We start from the raw sequence: 22642 nt of genomic DNA, 5'->3' as shown, positions 1-22642 counted from the left end.
CAGGTGCCAGAGGAGGTGTAGGGAGTGATGTTATGGAGCTATGTACAGAACAGAGGTGGAGGGAAACATTAAACATTTACATGTTTATTATAATTACAATTTACATTACTCCAAAGAGCAGCCCCACTGCTATGTTCTAATTCTCAGCAATAAAGTCCTACAAAAATAAATCCAAGCTTTTACAGTAACCTAGGTCAATGCATAACTAAAAAAACTTGAGCTATGTAAGGGGTTCAGTCATCAAGGTGCTTTTTCAACAAAATTCCCTACCAACCAAAAACGGGACACATGCCTATAGCAATTTAACCCACTTATTTCATGCAAACAAAGGTAACCCCTCCCTCCCAGCCCTCTCCCCACATACAGATTTTTAAAAACAAAAGAAAAACAACTAAACTATTTACAGTATGGGGGTATAGAGGAAAGAAATTAAACATGCCCATCTGTTAAGCTTCATTATATGGTCTCCCATCCCTAGTTGAATGAAAACATTCCAAAGAGTTCCACCACAGTCTACAGAGTACAGAGAACTGTTTGCATTTGGCGCTGCCTCCAGCAAGGTACAAACCGAGGCAAACAAGTCAGAGCTTCAGGTCTCCTTCCCAGACAGTCACTACTGCCAAAATCTCTGCACATGAGTGGGGACAGTCACTGCTCCCATCCCACATGGTGTCCCCACGCTCCAGCCAGGAGCTCCAGGCCCCAGGCATTCCCAGCACCCTGCAGCTCAAGGCAGAGCCACGGTCCTGTGGTACCTCCAGCCCAGCAGCAGCCCACAAACAGCTGTACAGTCAAACACTACTACATGATCAACACTCCAGTATTCCCAAGTGACAATATACACAACTCCTCTGCACCAGGAATCCATTTCTCCAGATACCAAGTGCTACTTCACACCTGCTGCCAAGATCCGTGAGACCAGCAGCACCAAAGGATCCATTTGGTTACTCAGAACAAACAAATTATAGCTGGTTTATTTCAAGTGAGCTTTGGTTCTGTGTTAAAACAGCATGATTTCTCTTCTCCAGGGTTCAGAAAAGGAGTCTGACTTTGAGCTTAGACTATAGCAGCCTTGAGAGACCCAGAAAGAAGAACCGTGTAAGTTAGTCTGCACTTGAAAAACACAAACAAAAAGAAAAGACACCCTGAAGAAGGTACCCCTGAACACATTCCCTCTTCCAAAAAATATTCCAGCAGACAGTGGCTGGTCCAAAGTAAGTCCAAAATATAAGCAGTAGTACATGAAATTCTGTCGCTTGAGCAGAGACAGTACACAATATGAACCATTTTCCCACATTAGTGCAGCAGTTGGTTGTTTTCTTTTTATATACAGTTTCATTTTCTCAGGAGAGATGTTTGAACCTATTCAGAAAAAAGGTAGAATTAGATTTGATATTATGGGGTTCTTCTCCCAAGAAGAGAAATAGCAAAGCTCACACCCCTGTATCAGCTGAAATGCTTAGTTAGAAACCAAAAGCTGCTTGCTTGAGCTGAGCTTCTTCACAGAGAGGTGAGACCAAGAAATCAACATGTTAAACCACCCCTATCTCCTTCTACCCTTTAGAAATATTAATCAGATCCAACAAAGAAAAATTCTTGATATATCCATGAGACTGGAGGGCAAAATAGACTGCACAGACAGTTCAGTCAAGGAGTAAGAGACAAACCTGGCTCAGAGAGAGTATTTACTCTTGCTAGAGCACTTGCCTCTGAAGTTACACTCTGCCAGTACCAGCTCTGTGAGTGGTTTGGTTTCTCCTTGCTGCTCCACTCCCCCTTCCACCTCGGAATCCACCTCGGAAGCTGCGGCCGCGCAGGAACCGCCCGGACACTCCGAAGGTCTCTGTGTTGAGCTTCCTCTCCTCAGCCCACGTGGTGCGCCTGGAACTGAGCGAGGCCGAGTTCAGCTTCAGCACAAACATGAAAGAACCCCCAGCCCACTCGGAGAGGAAGCCTCAAACCCCTGATTTAGTTGAGCTGCACTGCAACAGGCACTGGTTGCAGTGAGCCTGCTCTAACCCATCCCCTCTGCAGTCACAGAGCCAAGGAACCCCTCGTGCTGACACCAAAGGGATGTCTCATTTCTCCAGGCACTTGATGGCATCAGTGGTGGCAGTGACAGCTGAAGCTTTCCCTTCATATTCCCAACATTTAACCTAATGCATTTCCACAGCCAGAGCTACCTCTCTGCCCCATCTCCAGGCTTAGCTCACTCCTGTGTGCCAGCTGCACCTTCAGTACAGCATGACCCTGATGCCTCCTCTCCCACAAGCCAGATAAGGAATTTGTTTAAAATCAATGGGTTCAAAGTCAGTACTGGGAAAGAGAAATAGAAACTCCTCTATCATAGTTTAGGCAAGTGTATCATATCAGCTGAAATGCTTTTTGTTTGATCCCACTGCATGAAGCTTGGTTCACATCACTTGTGAGCTACCAAATGCATGGCAATATTCCCTGTCTAAAGTCTATTCTAAAATTTTTAAGTAATTAAACCACGTCATATAGATTATGTCTGAAATTTTATGCGTAAAATTCCATTTAAAAACCAAGCTTTTAAAAAACACTCACCTAGATTTCAGTTCTGAAGAAATGTTGTCAAAGAAAGACTTGGATTTATCATAGTAGCAGTTGGGCCCCAGCAGGTCCTCCTCTGCGTTACCATCATTGTTTTGGGTTGCCACTCCAGGGTCCCCTTTTTCTTCCCCCGTCTCTGCTTTGTCATCTGAGGATAATGAAATGTATTACACCTCCTTGAGGCACACACAGCAGAGCCATCTGTTCTCTTGCTCCCTCAAACAAGATTTGAGAGGTAATCATGCAGTTTCTCAAAACCAGTTTGTCTATGCAGTGTTTACTACTAGCTCAGCAATTCATATTTAATGAAGGCACAAACCTTTAAAGTTTAGTTTCTTCTTGAATTCTTTATCAAGCTCCTCTCTGTTGAATTGTGCATTTGCACTTTCAAAGTCAAAGTCACCTTCAAACTTTATTGTATTTTCCTTCACAGTAGTTGGTCTGTTTTGTCCTCTAGAACGGTTTCTGGTTCTCCTGTTTCCTGAAAGCAGGAGAGTTTAAACACTTGGTAACGCACAGGGAGGTTACATGGCTTGCTCAAGACCAGAGGAAACCAGGGATAGAACTCAGGAGTTTCTGGCTTCCAGTCCTGTGGTTAGGCCACACCTCTTTGAAAGCAACTTCTGATTTTGGCTGTAGAAGACACATTACAGCAACACTTTAACTTTCTGAGCAGCATTCCTGGATGTCAGTCTTACCACTAAGAGTGCACCCAACTTTCCTTCCAGTGTGCAGAGAGGAAGTCAGAACAAGCACTACAGCAAGAAAAGCTGAGGGAGGTGGGGGAAATTATCTGTCTGCTCTTCACCTGCAAACACAGCACTGTAATTAGCCTAAAACCCATCTTGATGGCAAAGAGGAAGTCTCAGAAAATCCACCAAAAGACTCATCTACCCACAAAGGGAGCTCATACTCTGTCTAGTTTCTGGTTTCCAACTAAGATGCTATCCACTCCTTTCTGGATAAGCCACAACCCATTTTACACACTAATTAATTTGAAGACCCAGGAGTCTGAAGTGTTGTTTCCTATCCTTTCACATTTTATTTGGGCAGAAACCTCTTTTAAATGCCACTTTCTTCTGGCCCATGCTTATACTGCCACTGAGAAATAAGAATTCTGCTCTATGGAGGTGAGTGTTCCATAGCTGCTGTCTGTTACAAAAGCTCTGAAAGTCTCAAACAGGCTGCCTCTCCCAGTAAATACACTTGAGGTTTCAGAGAAATCCAGTTGCTGCTGCCAAGTCACAGCATTGATTTTTATGACATACCTGCAACTTGCTAGAAAAGGCGCTAGAACTCTGTCCCTGGAATGTTCTGAACTTCTGCGACTCCAGAAGCTGTTTTGTTAGGGAAACATCTCTGGATGCCCAAAGCTTTCTCCCAGTCTTCTGTCAGTTAATCCTTCACTGAAGTTAACACCACTTGCCTTCACAGGCTGTTGAGACTGTTTAGCATCAGCTTAACCTACCCGATCTTCTCCTTTGAGGTCTTCTGTTTTCATCATTCACCTGTCCTTGGGTTTGCACAGGTGCTGCCTGAACTGTATCTACTGAACAAGAAGGATAAACTTTAAAGGAGCACAGGAGCAATCCCCAGGCAGCTCAGGGTGGCAGTGCCCCTTGGGAGGCTGCTCCAGCCCAGCTCAGGGCTGCAGCAGGGTGTACGTACCGCTGCCTTTGCCGTTGGCCGGCGGGAGCTGCCGGGCGCTGCGCGGGATCCCCGCAGGCACCTTCCCCGGGGGCAGCTTTTGGGAGTTCATGCTGTCAACGGGGCCAGTCTGGACAGCCTGCTCTACCATGGGGCTTTTGCGGACTGGGTGGACAGAAGGAAAGCCAGCACCTGGAAAAAATCCCAATGACTGAGTGCCTCTCAGAAAATGAGCCAACACCATTCAAACCCTGCCCACTTCTAGGGAGAAACCATTTGGTCAGGAATGACTCAAAGCCTTGAGTGTGCATCTTTACAGGCTAAGTTTAAGTGGCACCAGGTAAGGCACCACTGCCATGCAAGTCATGGCTCTCACATCCAGAGCCTCTGTTTCAGGAAATATACCCAAATATTTCTTAAACCAAATATTAAACAACCAAGCCAAGTCAGTCTCTCAGACAGTTTAGACCAAAATCTAATTTCTACTTTATGCAGGATTTTACTTTACATGGTAACTTTAAATCTGAAACAAAAATTCACCATTTTGAAACTGTTCAACAAAGTTACCCCACTTTGTCAAAAAGTTTTTGCAGCAAAAGCTTAGGCACCTCAGCTATATCCCCTTTTGTAAGCTGCTTTTAGAAGTCCTTCAACTTCATTGCTTATTGTTAGAGCTTTCAGACAAAGAAAACCTGAAACCAGACCAGGATCTCAAAGTTACCCTTTTAAATTCCTTCTTGGTCAAGGCCAAAGTGTTACCAAGACTTCAGTTGCTCTTCCATCCAGGCTTATTTATTCACACTACAAAACACGTAAATACTTTTCATGGTTTGGTATACCTTACACCAATTATATTAAAAAGTGACAGTCTTCAGTACTCAGAAGAAACACTGCATTCTAGGTTTCATTAGAAGGTTTGGAGTACTACAGGTTCATGTAGTTATGCATAAGAACTGCTTGGAAGCAAACTTTAACTGAATATATTAAAAGAGCAAGAAAAGTGAAAAGCTGAAGAGTTCACACAAACCAAGCCACTGACACTTCTGGGTCACCCAAGTCCAACATGAGATATACCCAGTAGGTTACATCATGCAGGTTCCCAGTTAATGTATACCTGGAAAACTTGCAAGGAAGACAGACATATCCTAAGGATTATTGAGTAGGACAAAGCTGATGTGCAAGTTTAACATGAGAAAGTTTCAAAGTTTAGCCAGAGTATTGAGAAACTATGTACAGATAGATGGCCAAAAGCAGAGAGTAAGTAAAAAGCTTCATGCCAACACAAGCATACATGCTTAGCTAAAACCAGATGAAACCAATTATCATGTTTAAATGCAGGCTGCACCTGGTCATCCTGCTCTGAGGAAGGTCAGTCTGGTATCTCAACCTTCTCTAAAGGTTTTACACACAGAAGCAAGCACCCAGAACCACGTTATCTCTGCTACTCAGGAATCATGCTTTACTAACTGGGAGTCTGGACAAGGTACAATGCCCCAGCATGCATGAAATCTACCCCGATGTTTCCTCAATTACAGAAAATACAACCAAATTTCTGATCAGCCTAAGTCTCCAACCAGAAGGCCAGCCACAACTGAAGCAGTGTGCTTCTTTTTCCAGGAAAGGCTGACCAATTCCTCACCCAAACCCTATAGTGACACATGTTCCTGGACAGGATGCAGCACATTAGCATCTCTAAACTTCATCCTGCTCCTGATACTTACACAAGAGGATCCACTCTCCTGGACTTTTCCTTTCTCCTGTCTCTCTAACTGATACTTCTAGGACAGGAGCAATCACACTTCACATAATGAAAGGCAAAAAAAAAAGCTGAGAACAAACTAGTTCTACTGGCATTACCCATATAAGCACTATCATTCTAGGAGGGGTTAACAAGAACAGTGTTTGCAAGTGCCATGCAGTTCTTCCAAATATTTGGAGTCCTCAAACTGCTGTTACCCTTGGAAGAGAGCTGATGGGGCTCTGAAGACATGTCAGGCTCTGAAACAGGTTGTGGAGACGGAGAAGAACTAGGGCTGGAAGCAGCTGCTGATGCTGGAGGGCTTACCAATTTCTCTAAAGAGATAGAGGGAAGAAGAGAGAGCAAAGATACATGGATAAGATACAAGGTAGTGAAACATCTGAAGGACTTGGAAAGAGATACAAGATTCTCTAGAACAGCATTAGAGCAGCTTATTTACAGTCCTCTCTGGAAATACAAGTTCTTTTCACATGTGGTGTGAGGTGGGTTAGGTTAGAAATTAACTGGCCTCAACTGTCAGGTAATCCCATTAATTTGAGAAAGAAACTTCAGCTATTTAGCTTGTTTCTTTCACGTGAGTGTGTGCACATGCAAGTGAAACATAGGCCTCCTTGAAGTAAAACCATTGCACAAAGCTGTGAGCTGCTTATTCACTGCTCCTTGCAGCCTGGCACTTGGCAAGGAGTTTGGTGTTAGTTACTGTTATTTGCTTTCACAGCAGCTGCACACAAGACCATCCCTCTATTCTAGCAAGTAAAGTTTGTACTTACCTAAACCTAAGGAAGCTGCATACTGCTGGCTAAGCAAAGAGCTGGCAGCAAGCTGGCTGTAAGGTGGCATACCTCTAAACGGGCTGTAAGGCACATGTGGCTGAAAGGATGATGTAGAGGCAGAGCCCAGTGAAGACTGTAACAAGACAAAGTACATTTCCATTTACAGTGTCCAGTAGTCAGCTTGCTTTGGCAGTGATTCTTTACTTCATGTACAGCATTACTAAAGCTTAAGTAAATTCTGAGAAGGGTTAGTTTACCTCTTTATGATTTTCTGCATTCTCAGCTAGCTCTGGCTTTTGTTGACTGAGGTCTTAATGCTGCTGCTACTTTAAACATTACAACAAAATTCAGGATGCTTTAAATAATCTGAAGATTCCTGGAGACACTGACTTGCCTTCATTTCTCTAAGTTTTTACCAAAATGCAGTCCTTCAACAGCAATCTCAGCTTTTTACCAACACCTGAGGCTAACTTACTTGGACAATGGCAGGATCTTGTGGCAGAGTATGCTGAGCTTTTGGAGGTTCACAGACAGTGATGTCTTTGATGTCACTTCCTCGGAATATAATGTACTCATAGATTTCTTCTCTGGGAGGAGCCGGTCTGTCTGTGGGCCGGTCCTCGGTGCCGAAGGATCGCACTGGAGCGTGGAAAGGTGACATTAGTGCAGAACTGCCCCTGCAGCACTCTGCTAACTCACACCCAGGCAATCAAAAACTATTCCTTCAACACTTGCCATTTGTAACAACAACAACAGCTACTTCCAGAACCCTCCATCTCTTTCTCACGCACATCTGCTCCCTCAAATGCCAACTTTTTCAGCAGCCTGTGTAAACAGTTTTGTTTACATCAAGCTGTGAAGGTAAAGACCATAGACCAGCTGGAGTGAAGAATCCTACTCCAAACCCAAGGACTTCCCCACAGTGCTGCACCCTCCTTCCCTCCCCAGCAGCTGTCCCATGCAGGCATTCAGCTCCAGACAACTGCAGCAGACAAGGGGAGGCCCCTGAAGCAGCAAGGGGAAACCATAGAAGGCTTTAGAGCTCAAATCTGCACCTTTGGTTTCATACATTTATTATTATAAATACATTTTTATCAATGATAAAAAACTTCCTATTAAAATTCCCTCTCTACTCCGATGTCACTGTTTTTATGATTAATGTGACTACAAAGCAAGCCACCAGTGATAAATCTAAGTGCTTAGGGAGGCTTTACTGAGTGCCAGCTACCAGAATACTTGAACAGACACTAACCAGCAATGTCACACATCAGAGTGGGGAAAAAAAAAAAAGACTTCAGCTGACTGTGGCAACTGCTAGGTAGAAGCATAAATTAATTTGAGCCATTAGGAAAGAAGAGGTCAGACTGGATTATTGGCACAGGAAAACAGATAGCACAGTTACATCACTGTGGCACTGACAGGTAAAAGCTTGAAATTTCAGCCACAAGTTACAGAAACTCCCAAGTTCACTGGGTGGCTGCTTTCTGCCTTTGAGAGGCACTCCCAGCTCAGATGAGTACCAGCACATACTGGCTTGAGGCACATTTCTGCCAGTGGAAGAATTCTGTATTGGACTCTCTCAATTGCTTCTAAGAGGTTATCACAGAAACACTAAAACACCTCCACCAGGACAAGCCACTCTTCCTGTCACACAGATGGGGGCACCACATCCTCCCAGGAAAAAGAGCACCAAAAGTGGATGCAGCAAAAATGGAGCATCCCCAGCACACCATGCTGCTCCTAACTTACAAGGAGTGTTGGCAGGTGTAGCAGGGATGCTCAAGAGTCCTGTCCCAGGTGTATGCAGGGAGCTCACCTCACACCAGGCAGCCCTAGTGCCACAAATGGCCTTCAGCCTGTTAACACAGTGAGCTCCCAAGGAGCAGGTGAATGCCAGAATGTCCCTGTCACACTGCTCAGCACCTCAGCTTGCACCTAACAGGAGGGGCATCTTCACTGGCACAAGGACAAGCCGTCAGTCACTGCCTTTCAGTGGCCATCTCCCATGAGTTCCTGGGGTAAATAACCTCTCCAAGTTATTTTAGATCTCCAGCTGCTGTTTGATCATATTACAGCTGTAACCCAGTCAACCAGAAGCAGATTATAAACTGAAAGCAATGCTTGTAGCCTTCTGGACATCAACTGTACCACTGAGCTCTCTGTTCAAAATTACATTATTACAGCTCATGGCAAGATGTACTAAAGGTATCCAGGGCTCCTGCAGGATTCCACAGCTAGCTTGGAAAGCACCATGATCAGCCCATCAACCTCCACATGGACAAACACAGGATCTGCAAAGCCCAAAGCTGCCCTTGCAGTTGGTCCCGAGGTTTCTAACAGGGAAGGTGGAAAGCCAAGGCCTTGCTGTAGACAAAACAGGGCTGGAGGAGTTGAGCTTGCCTGTCCCTGCACCTCAGGTGTTTAACTGTTTGTGGCACAGCACAAAGTGCAGCTAAAGTTCCTGTGGAGGTGGGAAGGGCCGTCTACCATGAGGTTACTCACAATTGCTTGCAGATGAACAGAAAATCAATCCCACAGCACTGCAGCTCCTGGATTACAACACAGTTCCTACTCGTGTAGGGCTGTTGAGCTTAAGCTCTGAAGGGTCAGGAAGCACAGCAAGACCTACTGGAAAGCAGAGCTTACATGGATATTTTTTGTTCAAAAACTCCAATTTCTTCAGACTTCTACTTAAGGGGGAGCAGGTTCCTGACAGGACAGCAGTGGGTTTAAACTTCCTTTGTTTACAATTTAAGTTTAGCCTCTAACAAAACAAACAACTTTCTTGTAGTGATTAATTAAGACCATGGAATCTCCAGCATTTAAGATTCTCTGCATGTATTGAGGTTTAACAAATATAAATCAACTGAAGTCAGCCTAGCTTCAAGTGAGAGGCTGAACTAGATTTCTTCCTGAGGTTTCTTTCAACTTAAATTTTTCTTTATGTTAGAACTAAAGAGAATGGCACTTGTATTGCACATGGAAGTGTTTAAACAGTGGCATCCAGGGTTTAACAACAATTTACCTGCAGTCTGGACAACTTCAACAGCACGTCAGTCATTCATAGCCCTTCTAGGGCCTCAGACATCAAGAGTATTAAACCACTGACACCACACAGGCGGTTGATACTGCCTTAACTAACTTCAACATTGTTGCTACATTTATAGCAAAGCAAAATTAGGTCAGAATTACAAAGTCTCTAAATTTGAAAAACCCCTCTGAGCTACTACGAAAAGCAGGGTTTGTGATATAAAGTTATGGAGCAGCTCTTTAGGTAGGAAAAAATGTATTCCCCACCTACTACAACAACCACTTCATCAAAACTGAACACTGAGAAACCAATAAATACAGGAACTGCCAGAAATCTCATCCAGAGCATATAATGACTCACATCATAAAGCACTTTAATCACACATGCCTTTGAAACACACCAGCTCTGAAGAGGCAAGTGCAATGTGTAAGGCAGGACTATGTAAGGAACCATTTCTACTCGCTGCTGGGTCAAGGTGAAGACCTTCCTGCACCTACAGGAAAGGAACTGCATCCTCACAGCAACCTCTCCAGTACTTTGAGCCAAGCACTAACACAAACAGCTCCATTTGTGCATTTAAATAAATGGCTACATTACTAGAAAAAAAGTGAATTTGAGAAAACTCGCATTTTTAACTTCAGAAAGCACTCTATTGGGTGTTAAATAATGTCCAGCATCATATAAACATCATTATGCTGGGTAAACACTGGGGCACAGGCTGCCTCGCGGGTAGTTGTGAATCTGGCAAGTCAGTGCCTCCTGCCAGCAAGCAGCCTTTCAAAACAAAAGGTGTTTGTTTTGTGGACAACCCCGATGGCTGGCTGCAGGCAATGAAGAACGTGTGAACTTCTCAAAACAAGGAAGGACAAAACTCAGGGCAAGGAAACGCCGATGCACATTAGCTGAAGTAGCCAAGCTGGACTTGAAAAGCAGCACAGGAGTAAGTTCATGTTTGAGGGACTAAACAAGACAGGACAGGTTGTACTGAGATGAAATACAGGAGTTCCTAGCACAGGTGACAACTGAACCCAAATGACACCGTTTCCAAGATAATGATCAGTATTTCTACAGGGAAACAAAATGCAAAGCCTCGCTGAGGAGCAGCAAGGTCGGCGAGCCAGACCCACGTGCAAGAGGCCCCCAGCGCTCTGTGCAGCAGCTCCCACCCTGCTCACCTGAGCAGAGTGCAGTTATCGAGCACGGAAGGAACAAAGACACAACAACAGCAACTGTTTTCCTCAGCGCCGGCCTGGGGCCCGAGCCGAGCACCGACACACAGCCGGGCACAGCCGGGCGAGGGGAACCGAACCACGCACAGCGATACCGAGCGTCACCTCCCCGCGTCTGACAATGGCAAAGGGAGCCAGCGCTGCCAGCAGCGCTCCTGCCCGGGAGCTCCCGGGGAGAGCCGAGGGCTGCTCAGCATCCCGGGCCCTGCCCGCCCCTCCGCCGCGGCCCCTGTCAGTGCTGACTCACGGAGAGCAGCAGCGCTCCGGACCCGGGGCTTCAGCCCCGCCGCAGCCCCGCGGGGCGGGCGGGCCCCGGGCGCGCTCATTGTTCGCGGCACGGCGGCCCCCGCCGCGTCCCCTCAGCCAGCGCCGGCCTAGGCCCGCCCGCGCCCCCCACAGGGCCCCGCCTCACCCTTGGCCAGCGCCACGGTGGAGTTCTCGGTGTCGATGGTGTAGAGGATGCCCTCATAGCGGATCTGCGCCTTGGAGATCAGGCTGATCTTGCTGCCGATGTAGGGGGTCCCCGAGCTCATGGCGGCGGCGGAGCCGGGGGAGGGGAAAGGGGGGGGGGGGGTCCCAGAGCCGCGCGGAGCCGCCGCGCCGCCCACGCGCACTGCGGAGCCGGGACCCCGCCGCGCGCGCCTTATATAGGGCGGAGGGAGACGGGCCGGGGGGAGGCGGCGGGGGGCGTGATGCGGAACCGCGCATGCGCCGCGCGCTATTGACCAGACGGGAGAGACGGGGTCAGACGGGGAGGGGCGGAGGGGGAACACCCGGGGCCCGCGTCACGTGACCAGCGCGGGCGAGGGTGCCACGTGCGCCGCGGGGCGGGGCGGGGCCAGGCGGGGCGGGGCGGGAGCGCGCGCGCACTTGGCTTCCCGCGCTGCCGCGGCTGAGGGGAGCGCGCGGGGAGGGGCGGGGGGCGGCTGAGGGCCCTCAGTGTCCCCCCTTGTGGCACTGAGGGCGGTTCTGTGACACTGAGGCCGTGCCACTGCCCGTCGTGTGGCTCCTCGCCCCTTGTGTGGTACTGCCTCTCAACCGGGTGTCATTGCCCCTTTCCGCTGTCCTGGAGCTGCTGTCACACAGCGCAGCGCGGGGAGAAGGAGACCATCGCCTTCCCCTCACGGATCAACCATGGCCGCCTCTACCCAAGCCCCTTCTCCCTCCAGCAGAGCCGCGGGTGCCCGGCGGGCCCTGCCCTGTGCGGGTCGCCCCGCGCCTTTGTTCTGTGACCCGGCCCGGCTCGGCTCGCCCCGGCGCGGTCACCCCGTGCCAGGCTGCAGCTGGAGGATGGGGCCGCTCCGTGCGGTGTCCCCGGGGGCTCTCCGGCTCCCCGGCCATCTGCGGGTCAATGAGAGACAAGCGGCAGCATCTGGCAGCCATGGCCACGGAGGGGAGATCACTCAGCGGCCGGAGGCTGAGGGGATCAGGCAGGGCAGTTGCGTTTCGGGCAGCGGGTCAGAGTGCACGGATCTCGCTAATTTGTGTGACTCGATAAGATTCAAAGGCAGCAGCCGGGGACAATGCAGCGGGAGCCATTGTCTGAGAGCAGGGAGGTTTGCTGGAGCTGCGGGCGCCCATGCCTTGGTTACATCCTTCCTTCCATCAGCGATACAACAGCGACACGCGAGAACGCAGCCCACAGGTTCATCCCCGCGTCCTTGCCCACCATGGCTCGCAGGGCTGTTCTCCCAAGCTGTCTGCCCTGTGACCTTATGTATTTTATATATGTGCTACTCTTCATGCTGTCTGTACAGCCTGAAGAGCAGATCTCCCCTGCCTGAACAGGGCAGATGCTTCCTTTCCACTCGTGCAGTCTTCTTGTTAAATTGTTCTAGCACAGAGTTCCTAAAAAATATAAAGTAAAAAAAATAATATATATTAATTGGAAAAGCAGTTATTTTGAATAAGAAATTCAGCCCTTAAAGTCAACCTTTTTAGATTTTGAGCTCAGCCTTAAGTATAACTTAGAGAGGGAAAGCAGAGATTCCTTTTTTGCTGCAGTAAACAGTGCCCTTTAGTGGGCAAATTGATGGTTAGAAACTTCCCTAATGAAAAAACACCTCTAGTTCCTCTGTATGAGGACTGTCTAGTTTTGAGTGTAGAAAAGATTAAATGGAGAAATAATAGGGAAAGAAATAATAGAAAAAAAATTAGAAAAATTGTTACTGTTTGGGACAGCCACAAAAAAATATTTATAATGAAAAACTTATGTCAATAGTGCAGCCAAAGGTAGAGAAACAGAACTCCCTTTTTTGGTCATCATCTTCCAAATCCACAGTATGTTTAAATTGACAATTCTTATTTCCATTCTTAAAATTTTCTTTTGTAATAGTTAATGGGGCTCCAGGTTTTGCAGCTCAGTTTATTGTTTTCTTTATGCAAACCAAAATGTCACTGGTTCATAAACAGCTGTAACTTCCAGTACTTTGTTCCTTATTCAACACAAGGTATTATTATGATTGTTTTATTCCTTCACTTTTTTTTTCCCTTTTTAATACCAGGGAAGAAAGAGACAGTCACATGTAGCAACAGAGTGATGTGGATCCTCCAGGAAGGCTAATTAAAGCAGTGTGGAAAAAGAAAACTACACCAAGTTGGCATGACCTGTACAGTGGTAAGGAGAGATATGCAAACATACAGAATTTTAGTTATAATCACCATGGCCATAAATCAGCCTGCTTCTGGAAGATACTCTTATTGTAATGAATTTCCTCAATATCTTGTGTTTGACAACAGTCAGAGATAACAAGCCATCAGCAAGAAGAAATATGACACCTGACGTTTTAAGTGGCCTGTTAGTATTATTTATTCTGCTAAAAAATACAGTTCCTCATCCACTAAGTGTTGAAAGGAGGAAGCAAAGAGCATCTCTCACTGTGTAAATTCATGACAAGTGTGCTATCCCAGGCATCCCTCATGTGAAGAGGGAACATTTGGCTCTGTATGAAGATGCTGACTGCTGTTCATCGTGGCTGTAGGAAGAAATCTGGCAGAGAGGCACCTCATGATCACAGCAGACACAGGATTCACACAACAGCCACTTGGACTGCAGGTACCTGTGGTCCTTGGAGAGTGCAGGTAGGGCACAGTCACACCATGGAACTGCAAAGCTGATTTATTTACAGGAATACCTGTGTTGGCAGAGCTCAGGAGACTCCCATGGCAGCTGGAGGCATTTGAGAGGGCAAGCAGCCTTGTATCTAAGCACATTTCATAGCAGGTAAACCAGAAACCTCTGACTTTCTGCAGTGATGAGAATTTGTAGGGTCTGTGATGGTGAGAGAGAGCTTTTGTGGTGGATGATGGCCACATCCCTGGAAATGTGAGCTGAACTGACTCAGGTGAGTTGTGGCAGAGTTTAGCACAGAGCAGCAGTTGGCAGAAACCCTGTAACAAGCTCCAGCTGCTGGAGGAAGGGAGCCAGGCACTGCCTGCTGAAGCATCACCTCCTGCACCTGGGGACAATGGGATGCCTTTGCAGTTGGTGGCAAAAATTTAAAAAAAAATGGAGGAAAGAAAATAAATAAGCATGGAAAATGGAACAGAGATCTGAATTTGGGTGTGGCAAACAAAACAAATGGTACAAAGGAAGAGAGAAATGCTTGAGCCCTAGAGGAAGAGATGTTAGAGCAGTAATTTCAAAATAAGATTTTGGTAGCTGCAGGGAAGGAGGGGAAGGTCACCAAGGACAGGACACTGTTCTGTAGAGGTGTGGGGAATGGGCAGCAGAAAAGAGACCAGGAATGAAGGAGGGACTGGAACAGGATGGAGAAACAGAGAAGATGAGAAGGAAAAAAGGATCCACTTTTGTGAGTGGATCTATATTACACAAAGAAAAGCTGATGAAGTAGAATAAAAAAACAAGCATGTAAATTGAACTGAAGGAAACTAAAATGATGGGAAGAGTGAGGGGTGGAGAATGGAATAAGGAGAACAAACATTGGAAATATTAATAAGTAGAAAAAATAGAAGAATTGGTAACCTGTATTTAGGTAATGTGGGCTTTGTCAAATTAGCTTCTCAATTTCCCACAACCTAAGAAAAAGAGATACAATGATGTATGGAGAAAATAGTGTTTCATGATATTAGTTTGCTTTACATCTCAGGAAAAGGTGTCTGCTTTATAGAAATGAGACTAAAACTCAACTCAGTACTAGACACAAGACTGAGAACTCAGCCCAAAATCCTGCCTGCTCTTGCAGTTCACTTTGTCATTGAAGTTTTGGAGAATGAAGCAGTTAAGGAAGTGCAAGTACCTTTTACACCAAGGCTTTCTGGATCTTGAATGGCAAGATGAAGTTATCCTGGCTAAGTAAGTAGTGATTTATTCACAGATATGGAAGCTGGGTATAATTTTAAGAGATCCTTTCATGAAGGCAGTTAAATGGATAGTGTATGTGATACAAGAAAGGTTGACAAAGCTGAAGTTTGCAGTTGGGTGACAAAAGTTGAAGGATGAAGACTTTTAAGTCAGACACATTCTAAAGAAGGCATTTATGCATCTATCTCCCATTGAAAAGAGTAAGAGGATTCAGACCTAAGTTTAGAAATAATTAGGGCATAAAGAGATAGAGTTGTCTATCTGGGAGAGGGAGGAGAACTGAACAGTGCCTAAGATACTGAGCTCCATTAGGAGAAGTTTCTGACTGGGTTTTTTGCTGCATAGGCTGCTTTTCTTTGGAAAGTGTTGCACTGAAGTGAATGGCAAACCTCTGTGTATCCTCACAGATGCACTGATGAGGGCATGGGATAAAAGTGGGATTTCATGAAGTTCTTCCAGCATGAAGTGAGCAAAAGGTGGACTGAATACACACTGAAAGAAAGAAAAAAAGAGGAAGTAATGCATGGAGAAAGGAAGCAAAAATTGGCTTATAGGGATGAAATGCTGCAGAGGAGGAGAAGATTTTGTAAAGGTTCACATTTATGCATTAATTGGGAGAATAAGAATCTGTGTATTGATCTTCATGCCCAACTTTCTGAGAGGCTCAAGATCTGCAGTGATAACCAATGATTAAATCCACTTCTGGGCTGAAGAGAGCCCAAGCTACAACCAGACTGTCACAACTGACCTACTTAGTACAGCAGAGACACCTGACAGTGTCTCAGAGGAGAAACCAAGGAGCAGATGGGAGTACAGCCTGATACATCACTCTGGGACCAGTCTTTTCTGAACAAAATCAAATGGTTTTGAGAGTACAAAACACACTGTAGAGCCCTGGATGTTGCACACCAGAAAATGTCACCATTCCCTGGACAGAAATCTGGGTTTGGCTAAAATTCCAGAAAGGTTGACAGCAATGTTTCTTTAAGGGCTCCTCCTTCCCTCTCTGGACTTTTCTCTCTCCAAACTCTTGAACACATTCCAGCCATCAGTACTGAGCTCTATTTCCTTGGCACTGAGGCTTCAGTGGGGTTGAAGCAAGACCCAGCTGCACAGCTCTTGCTGTGCAAATCAAACCATAGGGCAATAATGTACATCACTGGGCTGAGAACACAGAGGAGAGAGTTCTTTATGAGGTGTTCCAGTTCAGAGACCTCATTTGCATTCATTCTTCTCAGCCAAAGAATCTCCCCCTCCTTACCTGGTTTACAAATGGGTTGTAGATTCAGCTTCTTTCTGTTCAGTGAGGTAAGGGATCATTTTACCAGCCTTGGCAGTGTGCTGCTCTTTCCCTGCACAACATCTGCTGCAGCTTTCATGGCTTGAATTGTTCCTGGACTTGTTTTAAAAGTCATGTTTCAGAAATGCCTTTGAGGATATGAATTATTAGTCATTGTTTTATCTTCTAGGGTGTTCTTCATTTTTCTTGGTTATTTTCCTTTTTAAAATAAGACTGAAGAGGCTTTGGAGTTGAAAGTTTATAGGTTTTAATTCAGGTTGAGGCTAAAGCTACCAAGAATGGTACAGTAATTCATAGCAATAGGATTTTAGTGCAGTTTCAGGAAGTCATTAATTTTTGTACAACAATAAACTGGGATTTAATCACCTTCTAACTCACACTTCTCCTTACCATTGTAGTATTTGTGTACACACTTTTCACAAACACGTGACAATTCTGACATTTACTGCTCCAAAGCCTTTGCATCATTTGTGCCTCATACCTCATTTCTCCATCACTTCATGTATGACAAGGTGTTTGTTTGATATTTAGTGCACTTGTAAACCACAGTTTTTTTTCCTGTAAAATAACTAAAAAAGAGATTTGGCTTTTCAATTTTTTCATTTCATTCTGATTAATATGTTTAATTTTTTTTCAGAAGACCTCACATCTTTATATTGGACTCTAGATTTTACTCAGCATTTACTCTGCCTATGACATCCGCTGTGCCAAACTTCCAAAGGCTGTTTGGGACATACAGCTGCTAGTAGGACATTTTGGAGACAAAAGGTTTGTGCAAGTTTAACTTGGAGCATGAACTGGTCTGAAGAAAGTGACAGCCAATTTGTCATCCTTGTGTGGTATTGGAGGAATACTGCAAGGTAGCCCAAACAAACAAAGGTAGGTAACAGTAAAGAACAACTTAACATGGTTCCCTTGGCCCTACATCCAGGTGTGTCATTTCCTTTGGGCTGGAAGTTTTGCCCATCTTGTCTTTTAAGAGATAAAATCTTTGTCTGTCTTGCTTCAAAACATGCACTGGTTTCTTCAGGCAACTATGGGAACACATCCCATATTTAACTGACTTCTTTGATTTGTTTGCAGTTTCCAAAATGGGCTTGTTAAAGGAATAGGGGCAATTCCAGAACTCACTCTAATAATGAGAATATATTTTAGGTAGTGTAAAAAAGTAACCTAGAGTCTGGAATTATATCCTTAACTATTTAGACTGCTGGAGAATCCAGAAAAAAGATAAACTCATCTAATAACCTTTTTAGCTGTGTTTTCATTAAGTCTGAGACAGCTCAATAAGGAAGCTATGGCATGATTTATTTTAATCAGTTATTACAGAGGAGTCATTAAAGAAAAAAACAAAACAAAAACTCGGCAAAATCTTCCTTACATACTTTCTGCATTCCAAATCCACAAAAAGTTTAGATAAAATCTCATTTTATTACAACCAAAACAAACCTCCTGTACTGGACTGGTTTCATTTTTTTTTCTTTCTGTAAATGATGATGTTTTTATACCTCTTCTGTCTACACTGGTTTTCCAGTCCAGTGTCTCTTGTATCTGTTTTCTTTATAATCTCACTAAGGTTGCTTAGGAATTCTGTTGTCTCCTAAGGCTTGGTAAGAGCATTTGACAGACTGTGAACTAGAAATGGAGTAAGGCAAATAATTTAGCCATTTTTGTCTTCTTAAGATGACTTTCAAACTGCTTGCACACGTGATTATTCTTCCAGTTCAAATGTAAAAGAATCTGGATTTTGCCCTATATATTGAACATGTGCTGAAAGTTTTACCAACTTTACAGCCTGTTAATTTCATTTGATATTATTGTTGACCTAAAAAGTGTGCATTGAGGCACACACAAAATCTTTTTTTGAAATACTCCTCTATCTTAAAAGAGAAGAACCATGGGTCTACTGAATGATTTAGATAAAGTAAGTTACATTCCCTAGACATTGTGATATGAAATTCCATAGGACAAATGTTTTCATCTGCAGCAACTGCTGTTTCACAGCTGATGTGGCATTGGCTGTACCTGCTCTTGGCACTGACCAAGAACAAACAGGATGAAGATTCATCTTTGGTTCTTTCACTTATTTTTATTTATGTATTTTTGAAGGCCAGTAATCAGTATGGTAATCAGAACACTGATTACCATAACTGGTCAATTGTTAAATGTGTCCAGCTCTGAATCGAGAGAGGGCAGGAATCCATTACTGGAATATCCATGGTATCATGTACCATTATATTGTCTGAGGATAAACAGTTGATAAAACATCCCTAGAAGGATCATACTTAGCTCACAAAGACTCACAGAAAAATTGAAGCAAACCTGCCAAAGTCACCTTTCTCTAAAAAGAAATATTTCAAACATATTCTAACAAATCCTGACTGTAAAATGTGCAAATTGGATTTCCAGTAATGAGACCCATCAGTAGGCACATTTTCTTGACATATTCTGTCTTGGAAATAGTGATTCAATTTTCCAAAAGTCCTTTAATTTACTTAGAGAGGAAAGCATTTTCATTTTGCCCAGTCAGTTCTAATAATTTGCTAAATTCAAAATATGTGAAATAACTGAAGCTGGTTGTAGTGACCAGAAGGACCTCTAATCTTCTAATAGTATTTTTCTTTTTCCCATGAATTGTGTAGGCTCACACAAGAAATTTTTCAGAACAGATAAAACTCAAATCTTAGTTGACATCTCTGCTGCTTGTCTCTTCCACACACAGAATTCTGGACATTTGCTAGTAATCCCCTTCAGAAAATTTGCTTTAGAAATCTCTGTTAGCTGCTGGGGTGTGTGCTTAGAAACTTTCATTTTCTCCTGTGAGTAAAGTTCCTTAAGAATTCCCTTACAGATGAGTCTGGGTATTGATAATTCCTATCTTGGCAGTAACAAGCATGACAGCCAGATGAAGAGCAGCTGGGAAGGAAAAAGTTTTCCCCAGCTCTTTGATGCTTGCAGGGTTTGAAGCAATAATCCTTTATCCCATAGTGTATTCTCCGGGCATTTTCCTCGGGGCGCCGGATGTGGAGCTGCGTGGACTTTGGAATGCCTCAGGAGAGGCACACATAAATAACTCCTGTGGGAATTGCATGGAGCATGTTCTAGAGGCACAGTCTTCTGTCCCAGAAATGCTTAGGAGATTGCCAAGGCAGTTGTGTGCTCAGCTAACGTTTTGGTTTGAAAACCAAGCTCACAAGTAGTGTCCCTGTAACAGACATTTTTTGTCTTTCCTAATTAATAACTAGGTATTGTTAAATACCTTGGTTTTAAAGAGAGGATATCCCTTAAATTGTCACATAATGTATTTATTTAATAATTTTCTGCTTTACTTCTGTGTTTGTTATGCAGGTACAAACACTTATTTAGGGGGTTGCTTTTGCCATTTCTCTTCCCTTGCAGCATCATGTGAGGCTTCTGTCCAGAACACTGAATTGCAGCACAGGGCTGGAGCTTCTGTGGCTGGCAGAAACAGTCCAGTACCATGAGGACAGACACTGTCCTTCAGTGGAAATATGGGTAGGTATAATTATCATAAGAGAAAAGGGGACTGTACTGTTGCTGTCCAAATCTATTGTTCACCTCTTTTTATTTTACAGTGCAAGGGTTAAGACATTTTCCTGCAGCATACCATACTTAATTATTAATATTAATCCTTATTAGGAGATACCCTAATTATGAATATTAATCCCTATTAGGAGCATTAGACTTCTTCAGGGGATTCACCTAAGGACAACTGAAGTACATGGGATGAGTTGAAGGCCAAGACTTTAACAATATTTTGAGATTTCAGGGAGAAGACAATCAAGAGCATAGACTTCAAGGGGCACTGAAGTTGCTTTATTTACTTACTTGTGCATGTCTGGAGTAAAACTGCATTTGCTCTTAAAGAAAAATACTTAAACCAGGAATATTTTTCCTATAGATTTGTATTCTGGATCCAAATGAAGTCTTGCTGCTTTTGCTGATCACTTGCTAGTGGAGACTGACACCCGTTTGCAGAAGAATCAGCACACAGACTTTCAAGGTTACCAACAGGGAACTTCTGCACAGAACTGCATCATCTCCAGCCAAGACTTCATTCCTTTGCTCCTAACACACTCTACTTACCAAATTATCCATTGAACTCCTCTGCTCTTACAAAAGAAAAAAAAAAAAAAGAAGAAAATTGTGTACAAGGCAGAAAGGTAGGGATGGATATCGGCTACAAGGTTAGTGCAGCTTTATGAATGAACCCAAAATTTTGGTTTTGCTGAACAATTTCTAGTGGAAACTGACACAAGTGTGAATTTTGCCATCTTGTTTGAACTTTTGAAATCAAGGTGTTACTGGTTAAATGCCAACTTTCAGTGTTTCAAATGATCCTGGGTGAGGGGCAGGAAAGAAGAGCAAGAAATCACCCATCAAAACAATAAGTCTTTAATCTATTTATTTATGGGCCTTTAGTCTTCTGATGGGTCAGTTAAGACTAAAACCATCCGTAGGCTTCTCTGTTCTGTCCCTTGTCACCCCAATCCATACCTCTGTCAGACGTTTCTGTAATGAGTTCTAAACTACCTTAATTTTTAGAAAACAAACAGAAGGAGAATGGCATTACCTTAACCTGAGACAGTCTCTGTGTCATGAGCTACATTGTAGATCTAGGAGTTGAAATAAGTATTTTAAATAATAATATATAATAATATAAAAGGAATAATAATATATAATAATATAAAGGAAGGGGTTAAAGGAACTGACAATTCTCCATTTGTTCTGGATAGCTCCTGCTAGCTTCTGCTCTTTGAGGAGAGAACCCATATGTGCCTGTAATGTTCAAGATCTTTTGATGTAACTGATGGGTGAAATCCACAGCATTCATTGTATATTGAGTTTGACTGTTTCTACACCAGCACTAATAATTACCTGCACTCCATTCCTAGAATTCCTGTGCAAGTTACTCTTTTTGTCTCATTTAAAATGGACTAGTACAGCAGAGAGGAGCTGGAATCCCTGGGCTGAAGAATTCAGTCTAGAAACTTACTTCCAACGTCAAACAAGAGACAGAGTGTATGAAAAGATAAATTATTCAGTAATGGATCCTACACACTTATAATGCACAAGTTGTAATGAATCTCAGTTGCTCTTGTAATTTTGTAAAGTTGTTTACCTAATATGGTAGATGTGCCATATGGTACACTAAAGAGAGTGTTAGAATGAGGACGTGAAGATTTCGAGGTTTTTATTTCTAGTTTTGTAGGCATCTGTAAACTACATTCAAGCTGTCCTAGAATGAGAGCAGAGCAGGAATGCAGGCTGCTCTGCCCCTCCATGCTGACTGCTGCTGCCACCTGATAACATCCTCCATCTCTTCCTGCCCTGTTCCTCGGGCACTGTGGCCCAGCATGGGGCTGTGCCCTGGCTAGATGCCACCAAAGAAACTCTTTCAGCCACTCTGCACCTTTAGGCTGGCTTAGTTTAAGTGAAGCTTTTTCACCCTTAACAAATCATTTGAGCAGCTGATTAACTCTTCTGCTGGGTAGGGAATGTGCCCAGGCTTCTATTCCAGAGAGTTCTTTGGTATATTGCTTATAGAATTTCACCATAGCTAAAACTAGCAATGTGCTTGACTGAGGCAGCAGCAGAGAGGTTGGGACTGCCCTGCTCAAAGCAGCATTTCTGCCTTGTAAGAAAAGGGTAACATGACCTACAGTGGTGTCTGCAAAATCACATCTACTTTGCAGCACTGTAATTTGTCAAAAATTGATAAAATGGGAGTTAAAATTCATACAGATGAAAAGGGCAGTTTCTTGTTCACCCTTGAGTTTCAAGTGATGACTGAGAAAAGCATTTAAGTACAAGAATAAAATATTAATATAAAACTCAGAGGATGTAGGCAGTCTCTCAGGGTGATGCCACAGGAGTAAGTGAGCAGAGCTTTGGGAAAGGCTTAACATGGTAAATTTTAGTTATCAGCCAAAGCCTAGTGCAGGTGAGAAGAGGACAGAGAAACTAGAAGAGTAAAATCCCTC

At 44.1% G+C, this 22642-nt stretch overlaps 1 protein-coding gene across 2 annotated transcripts; it reads right to left on the bottom strand.

Moving 5' to 3' along the window:
* Positions 1 to 68: 68 nt before the first annotated feature.
* On the bottom strand, positions 69 to 11597 carry LSM14B (LSM family member 14B). 2 transcript variants are annotated; one of them, XM_058036322.1, is made up of 10 exons: positions 11426 to 11597; positions 7229 to 7392; positions 6751 to 6886; positions 6178 to 6294; positions 4243 to 4413; positions 4043 to 4123; positions 2894 to 3055; positions 2569 to 2722; positions 1708 to 1887; positions 69 to 1362 (listed from the first exon to the last, which is right to left on the bottom strand). In XM_058036322.1, exons 1-9 carry the CDS (start codon positions 11544 to 11546, stop codon positions 1716 to 1718), a joined length of 1278 nt encoding a protein of 425 aa, XP_057892305.1. In that variant the 5' UTR covers positions 11547 to 11597; the 3' UTR covers positions 69 to 1362; positions 1708 to 1715. The 2 variants fall into 2 exon arrangements, with proteins under 2 accessions (XP_057892305.1, XP_057892306.1); XM_058036323.1 differs by having other exon boundaries at positions 4043 to 4120.
* Positions 11598 to 22642: the final 11045 nt, after the last annotated feature.

This window comes from Melospiza georgiana, chromosome 17 (assembly GCF_028018845.1).
Source record: "Melospiza georgiana isolate bMelGeo1 chromosome 17, bMelGeo1.pri, whole genome shotgun sequence".
Lineage (NCBI taxonomy): Eukaryota > Metazoa > Chordata > Aves > Passeriformes > Passerellidae > Melospiza > Melospiza georgiana.
Note: the sequence above shows the minus strand (reverse complement) of the source record. Positions and strands in the feature narration are given on the sequence as shown.

Bases quoted from the DNA above. Each gene is read 5' to 3' on its own strand.
- LSM14B (XM_058036322.1), bottom strand. From the start codon at position 11,546: ATGAGCTCGGGGACCCCCTACATCGGCAGCAAGATCAGCCTGATCTCC. The intron at 7,393-11,425 runs GTGAGGCGGGGC...TCCACGCTCCAG, and splicing joins CACCGTGGCGCTGGCCAAGG to TGCGATCCTTCGGCACCGAG. The intron at 4,124-4,242 runs GTACGTACACCC...CTTCTTGTTCAG, and splicing joins GGCCAACGGCAAAGGCAGCG to TAGATACAGTTCAGGCAGCA.